At 39.5% G+C, this 8,290-nt stretch overlaps 1 protein-coding gene across 1 annotated transcript in view; it reads right to left on the bottom strand.

The window, feature by feature from the left end:
• Positions 1–560: 560 nt before the first annotated feature.
• Positions 561–8,290, bottom strand: part of LOC102215016 (receptor activity-modifying protein 3) — a 33,729-nt gene continuing 25,999 nt past the window's right edge. Inside the window, exon 4 of the mRNA XM_005744859.1 lies at positions 561–2,346. Coding sequence (XP_005744916.1) covers positions 2,091–2,346 — 256 coding nt within the window. The 3' untranslated portion in view covers positions 561–2,090. The remainder of the gene's footprint in view (positions 2,347–8,290) is intronic.

Genomic DNA, 8,290 nt, shown 5'->3' with positions numbered 1-8,290 from the left:
GGACTCACAGCCATTACTTGTACATATGCTGAGCTCATTATTTGAAACTGCATACACACATTCAGACACCTTTCAGATCATAGATGACACAAATATATATTTAAAAAAGACGCATTAAATAACGAAGGCAGGTTTTATTTGGAATCTGGCGCCACACAGACGGGCGGAGCAGCCTCTGCTCAGACTGATGCAACTAAAGATGGATTTATTTCACAGGAGAAACTGTATGTGGACCATGGGATCATTGACAGTGAGAGTGTGTGAAGGTAAAGGGATAAAGATTGTTAAAACAGTCAATTAAAAGAAACATTTAGAGGCAAACTAAAGAGGGAAGATTTAGTCATGAGGCTGAGGCTTCTTAGAAATCGACTTAAATGTTTGCACTGGGTTTTGTTGTGTTAAAATCATTAAATAGGCCTACACTTTGCACATCATATATTTAGGAAATAAAGACTTCAAAGACGGGCTTTTTTAGCAGTCAATAAACCGAAAGCAACATAAGTTCACCTGTTCCATCACAAATGTTTTTTAAAAAGATCACACAATAAATGATGAACCAGTTTTTTCAAGAGAAATTTGAAATTTAATGAAGGGAAGTTCTTGTTTCCACAGACAACAGCTTCAGTGAGACACAGTGTGTAGGTGCTGGCAAAGAGATGCCGCTTTAAAGACAAATAAAACAAGCAGCGTTTTGCTCGGTTTGACTCGAGGCTGGTGAGGACTGTCCAAAAATAGGCAGATGAAGCAGGTACATTAAATTAAACCCCTATCGAAAATAATTCAGTTCGACGCATCTGGGTGTATGTTCACCAGAGTTGAGCAACGATGGAGAGGAGATGCACATACAGTAGAGAGCACAGGCAGAGAGCATGACTATACAATAAGAGGTCTCAGCGTCAGTCCATAGCTTGAGAACCCCTGTTTGTGAATAACAGCTGTATTTTAGTCAACAGTATCTGATAAGTTACACTGTTTTAAAACAGTCTTTTGGGGCTCAGCTACACACACAAGAAATTCAAGTCCCACAGTGTCGCCTTCTCTTTGGGCAGTGTATCCTTTCCAGTGGTTAAAGTCCATTCAGATAGTCATCAACAAGCATAAACTTTGTATCTCTTGAAATGACAGTCTGGCCTTTTTCCTTTTTACCTCTTCCAACAAATCACACAGTATCATGTTAATATATTTAACAGCAATGTCCTTGGGGAGTCGTACGTCCCACCAGTTCAGAGGTCAATCACTGACTTTGATGCTTGTTGAGTGCTTTGGCCTTCAAAAGTGATACAGTGCTGTAACAAGATCAAAAGTCTGTATCCATGAGGTTTAAGAATGCATCCAAGATTTGGTCATTTTTCCCGCTGGTCAAATTACCCCATGACAAATAAACAAACAAAATCCTCTGCATCTCAGAGGAACAGTTCAACCTTTTTGGGAAATGCTTATTTACGTTCTTGTCAAGAATCAGATGTGTTGTCTTAGAATAAAAAAGTTACAGCCATCTACTGGTTAGCTTAGCATAAATACAGGAAACACTCCACACGGATCCGCACAAGAACTCTACGTACAAGGCCATGCATCACTCACTACCTCACACACTTCCTTAATCCAGGCAAACTCCAGTGTCAAAGTTGTGGTTTTATTAGGTTTAACTGAATGATATGGTGTTATGTATTAATCACTGGATTTTGTTTTCATCCATGTTTGAGCTACACTAAGGTAACCAGCATCCACCTGTACTCACCACGCAGACATGAGAGCGGTATTATCGTTCTCTGGAAGAAAGCAATAAAACGCATCCCCTTCAGCTTCTACTCGATATGGACACATTCAACATTGAACAGTTGAATAATAGACGATCCAAAATGTGGGAAAAGTACATATAATATACAAAAATATTAAAGAAAACACTACTTTGCTCTACCATTGGTTCCTTCATTTCTACAACAAGTTGAGGTGGTTTGCAGTGCCACTTACAGGATAATTTGGCCAACAGAAACAGTCCTCTGTGCGCTCCTGCGTTGTGTACAGTATTTACTTAGTGAAGAGACTGGGACGTTAAATTCAGTCCATTACTCCCATCTCTTCGTCGTGACCTAAGCCAGGATGTCACTCCGCTTGCTGCACCAGACCACCAGGCCAATCATGGCCAAGGTGAGGAAAACGGGGATGAGGATGAGGATGGTGAGGGTGTCGTCCGGGGGATCCAACCACACCGGCTGGTCTATGGTGCAGTTGGAAAAAAAGTGCTTGTGTATGTGGATGATGTAGCGCTCCACCAGCGGATTGGGCCAGTAGCAGTCGACGATCTGGGACTTTGTCTCTGTGCAGAGGGTGAAGAGGTGGTACTCACTGAGGAGAAAGACAGGAGAAGGAAATGTAAAAGAGGAGGAGAAAGTCATGACTCTTAGTTATAAGCATGAAAATATTAAAATACATAACACAGATGGCCTCCCTCCTTCCTATCATAGCTCAGAAGTCCATTACTTATTCTACTGCTGTTACTCTTAGGAGCGCACCGGCATTTAAACCCTTCTGTGGTTTAGCTAGTAATAACCTTAGCATCAGCAATTTGGTATGTAATCCATCATAGTGATTGGGTACACGCTGCTTTTTCTGGCCCACTACCTTCTCTATTTCACCAGGAGCTTTTTAAAAACTCAGAGCTCTGCTTTGACGAATACATTGAGCCATTTCTAATCCCTCGTTCTCCGTCCTGCATTCTCTATCAAAGAGGTCCAGCTTCTTTTCTCATGACACACTGAGAGCTGCTCCTATCCTCAGCAGGTGAACATTAAACCGAGCGACAGTATTCCCACGCTCCCTGCTGATCCGAAACTGATTTGTCATGTTTCGATGATGTGGATCTGACACTATGTTATTAAAACTTACAGACTGGCTGGTAAAAAAGACTGTGCAATGGTTCATGAACCAAGCACTATTGTTGCGGTCGCTTCTCAAAATACTATACTAGCAACTGTGAGCTGTCATGTCATTAGCTACAGCAGTACTGCGAACAGTTTCATATTTTTGCTTCCTAATTGATGTCACTTTTATAACTATTTTCCACAAAACTTTGTTCTGTCGTTTTGGCACCACTTCTGCTTTGTTCAGATTTATTTTTAAACTGTATAATGCATTAATTATGGCATCTTATGCAATATTAGCGTGGGACTTATATAGCCTGGGGAATCATTTGAAATAACTGCACAGGTCATCAGCGATCCTAATGACGAAACTGCACTGCCAGTTACCCACTATATTAAGCTCGTGCTTAATTGTGGTTTTAATATAGAATCAGAATCTTGATGATTTGAGGACAAGTTTTTGTTTTTCATCTGATTTTCTGAGGCCACCAAAGTGAATATATACTCTACACTACATGTATGTTTAAAGTCGCGAGGCAGCTGAGCTTTCTTTTTCTTGATGTGCAGTCCTGTGAAAAACTCATCGCAGCCATGACAAAGTAGTTTGTAGAGCCACCTTTAGCAGAAAGAAAATGAAGTAAGAGTTCTCCACCGTGCTGACAGTCGGTATGAGGTGTTTGTGCTAATGTTTGTGCTAATGTGTCTTCAGCTTGGTGTTCACGGACTGTGATTTTGGGCATTATAGTCAAACATCTCCACTTTGGTTTTGTCTGTCCAAAGAACATTCTTCCAGAAGTCTTGTAGTTTGTTCAAATACAGCTTTGCAAACCTAAGCTGTGCTGCCATGGTCTCTTTAGAGGGACTCCTGGCACCCTTTCCAAATAAGCCATACTTTGTTCAGTCTTTTTCTGGTTGTGCTGTCATGAACTTTAACATTTAATATGCTGAGGACTGCAGTCTAAATTGTAGCTCTTGGGTTTTTTGCAATATCTCTGAACATTGCACAGTCTGACCTTTGGGCGAATTTGTTGAAACACTCAGTCCTGGGAAGATTGCACCATTGCCAAAACATCTGCTCTCATAGAGGTGCTCACACTTGCTAATGATCACCGAATCAAGTGTATTTGATTAGCACCGACTGGCTGCTGCTTACCCTCATAGTTCCTGTGGAATCATGTAGTCACGTACTGTAGTGTCCAATGAATGCTTAGTAGTGCATGTGCGTGTGTGAGTGTGAGTGCATGTGATTTGAGAACATTGAAAGTCCACTGACAAAAACCGAAACACATGAACATTAGTGCTGACAGTAAATCTCTGAAATACAAGGTAACATCAGCAACATTATGTCAAACTGCTACACAGATTTACCAGCCTGCCACAGGACAACAGCCAAGAGCAGGAACAAGGGCTCATTAATGTGCTATCTAACATTTAGACCGCTTCACCCTGCTGCCCTGTTTATAGCACATATAAGTTCGGTTCTGACGTCAAGCTGCAGCCATTGTTTTCTGAATGCCCTTTGCTTAAGTGCCACAAATCAAATAAGCCCTGCTGCCTGTGTGTTTACACTGTGTATAGATGCATATAGTGCGCTGCAAGCAGGGCAAGAAGGCACCAAATGTCAGATAAGACGAGTGCCCTGTCAAATCTGAACTCAGCAGCAGTATATTATTGGAGGGCCATAAGCTCATATGTTATGTTTGGAAGTTACTAACTCTTTAGAAATATCTGCAGATGCAGTTATTGTGATTAGATTGATTGTGGTAAGATACTGGGAGTCATTAAGGCTTACGAAACTGATGCTTTTAAAATAAAATGTGTTTTACGCCACTGGCAGAAGAACCTGAGAACGTGATGGTAGAGAAAAGGCTTTAATGATTGGAGAAAACACAAAGGCAGAGAGTACAAGAGCTATTAGACAGAAGTGATCAAAATGCAGACTGAAACCGTAGGGAACAGCAGACGTTTGAAACTGTTCCCAGATGTAACGCACAGCAACATGTTTTTAAACTCTCATCCACATGGGATCATCGGTTACGAGGGTAGAAAAAAATTGTTTGATCTGATTCACAGCTGATGTCCCAATGATTGCGTAACCATGGCGATGACTACACACAAATGTGAATACACAACATAGCCAAACACACTCACGTGTGACGATACAGATAGTTGTATACCCACATGACAGTTTTGAGACTGCAGACAGATACTGAAAATTGCTGGTAGTTGGTACCAGTTGGAGTATTTTAATGCCGAGACATAAAGCTTCACTAACTGTGTTATTCTAATTCTTTCCCTGAGATATTGTTAAGCCCCGAGAAAAATCCAGGCCCATAAATCAATTTGAACGTTTAGCTCTGAAAGGCAATAGCTTGTAATTTGTTAAATAGTAAGGAGACTCCACATATTCACATTTCTAAATGTTGTTACAGGGGTTTTTTTTATATATTTAATAGTGTGTATTGTTACACTCAAGACAAGGAAAGTGGGGGAAAATAGCTTCCAGTAAGTTTTAAACCATTGTAAGTTTTAAGATTTCCTGCTAACTACTTCCTCTTACTTTTTAAAACATCAGGTAGTCTCCCCAAAGCTACACAGGCTGCCAGTTGTTTGACAAAATAAAAGGTATCTCTTACATAATAATGCAATAATTATTGTAGCTTCTAAATGTCCAAAGTGAGCAATAAGTGCGGCAGAGTACCTGCAAACAATAAACATAGTTTGAGTCACACAGCTTTCCAGTTACTGGGCTTATACAGTTGCTTAGATTTCTGTCACACTTACATGTTTCAGATCATCAAATACATTTTAATATTAGTCAAAGAAAACCTGAGTAAATAGAAAAAAGCAATCCAAAAGCACCTGTCCCTGTGTGATCAACGGTGTGTGATTTTTTTGGGAAAGGTGAGTTCAACTGTCACGCAGGCCTGATTACTGTCAGACCTGCTGAATCAAGAAATCACTTGAAAAGAACCCGTGTGACAAACTGAAGCAGGCTAAAAGCTCTTCAAAACTAAAAAAAATCTCACAAGACATCCAAAGAAACAGCTGGGAAACAAAGTCTATCAGTCTGGAAAAGGTTACAAAGCCAATTTTAAGGTTTTGGGACTTTAGTGAGCCACAGTGAGAGAAATTATCCACCAATGGAGAATACCCGGAATGATGGTGAACCTACTAACCTAATAAAATTACTTCAACTCATCCAGGAGGGCACAAAAAACCCAGAACAACATCGAAAGAACTGCAAGCCTCACTTTCCTCAGAGTCAGAATTATACAACAGTAAGGAAGAGACTGGGCACAAATGGTGTCAAGGAGAAAAACCACTGCTCACCAAAAAGAACCCAAACGCTCGTCTCACATTTGAAATAAACATCTTGATGATTCCTCAAGATGTTGGGGGAAATATTGTGTGGACTGATGACACTTAAGTTCAACTTTTTGGAAGTTTTGACTCCAGTTAAATCTGGATTAAAACTAAAAGCATTTCAGAAAAGGAACATCATAATAACAGTCGAACACGGTGGCAGTAGCGTGATGGTCTGAGGCTTCTGTGCTGCTTGGTTGACTTACTGTAATTGATGGAACCGTGAATTCTGCTCTCTGCCTGAAGGAGAATGTCCGACTATTAGTTTGTGCCATGAAGCTCAAGCACACTTGGCTTATGCAGCAGGACAATGATTAAAAACACACCAGCAAGTTGTCAAAGGAATCAAATTAACAGATTTCAATCAACTATAAAATAATAAAGTCCACCTCAGAGTGATTAAAAAAAACAAATCAACCAGGCTTTAGAGTGGTCCAGTCAAAGTCTGTACTTAAATCAAACTGAGATGCTTTGACATCACCTTAAAGAGGCTGTTCAGTGTGGCTAAATTAAAAGAAATCTCCAGTGAAGATTTGGCCAAAATTCCTCCACAGTGATGTGAAAGATTCAGGTGTTTTGACACAGCATCACGTAGGTTTGGGTAGTTTTTTGTTGTGTTTTTTCCTTAAATGAAATCATCATTTAAAAACAGCATCTTGCATTTACTCAGGTTATCTATGACGGACATTAAAAGTTATTTGATGATCTGAAACATTTAAATGTGACAAACATGAACAAAAGTAAGAAATAGTTTTTTTGTACTTTTTACCTCGCTGCACTTCACACACATATTTGGAGCATAAGAAAACTCTTAAAATATTGCCGTTAACTATTTGTGTAATAACTTTTTTTTCTTCCAAAGACTGGGATTTTATAATGAGGCATTTCCTTTTTCTAAAGAAAATCCCTAATATGAATTCTTTATTCCTCTGGCTCCATGAAGGATGGATTAGCTCACCAGACAAAGAAAGTTGACCTTCACCATTTATATGGTCAAATACATGTAATATATGGAAAGGACATCTTTAGGAAATTAATGTTTGATTTTTTTTTCCAGAGCCATTTTGATAATATGAAAGGTCTTATTATAACCTTCTGGCCAATGTCTTGAAGAATACTTTTCTATCAAACCAAGAGGTAGTTGAAGCATTTACTTTCAATAGAGTTAATAATACACAGCTACAACGACCGTGATTAAAACTTAATCAAGAACCTATTTTGTTATTTATGCACTGCGAAGGATCCAAAGACTGTTATTAAAGACAGGTGACTGATCCATACTTGGACATTGTGTTGTGCAAACATCTAATGCAATGCTGTTTCAACATTCGTAAAAAAAAATTACATTTTTACTGCTGAGTGGTGAATAGTTGTAGTTCTTTGGTGATTTCACAAGAGTGATAAGGTAGCTATTAAATTAAGCAAGAACTTAAAGTCTCAGTGAAACGACAGGCTTGTTCATTTTCTTCATTCAGATGTTTTTAAATCAGGAGAAAAGAGGGAAAAAGGCAAATCATAGAAATATGACAGTTACATTATTCGTGTTTGAACGAAAAGAAGTGTACTCCACCACCTACACATAAAAACACCCTTTTCAGCTTAACAAGGTGCAGGAAAGGCTGTTGCTCTTTGTCCACGCTGCCTTACCACAGAGAGGTGGAGATGAGCTACTACTACCTCCACCCCCACCAAAACCTTAATAAAGAGTCAACAAAGAGCCGCCTTTGAAGTGCACGGCTGACACTTTTCCACCTGTCAAATTCATGGTAGATGTTAGAAAATGTGTTTTGTTTCTGTCTTAACACAACTTGACATTTGACTTGGACTTACATTTTGCAACTTGAGAGCTTCTTTGGTCAAAGGGGAGAAACGATGTAACAATATTTAAACAGCTTCACCTTTTCATGGACTTCAAATGAGTTTAACCGTTCCCAGTCCTCTCTCTTCACTCTCCAGAAGGCTCACAGCTGTTGGTATCAGTGGTGTGTTATGACAACATAACCCACTTAGAATAAGGTTTCCTCATCTAAATGTTCTATCGCTTATCATTAGTAGCAGCCCGG

This window comes from Pundamilia nyererei, unplaced genomic scaffold (genome assembly GCF_000239375.1).
Source record: "Pundamilia nyererei isolate P.nyererei 1_Seehausen unplaced genomic scaffold, PunNye1.0 scaffold00150, whole genome shotgun sequence".
Classification (NCBI taxonomy): domain Eukaryota; kingdom Metazoa; phylum Chordata; class Actinopteri; order Cichliformes; family Cichlidae; genus Pundamilia; species Pundamilia nyererei.
This window is presented reverse-complemented; position numbering and strand designations above follow the sequence as displayed.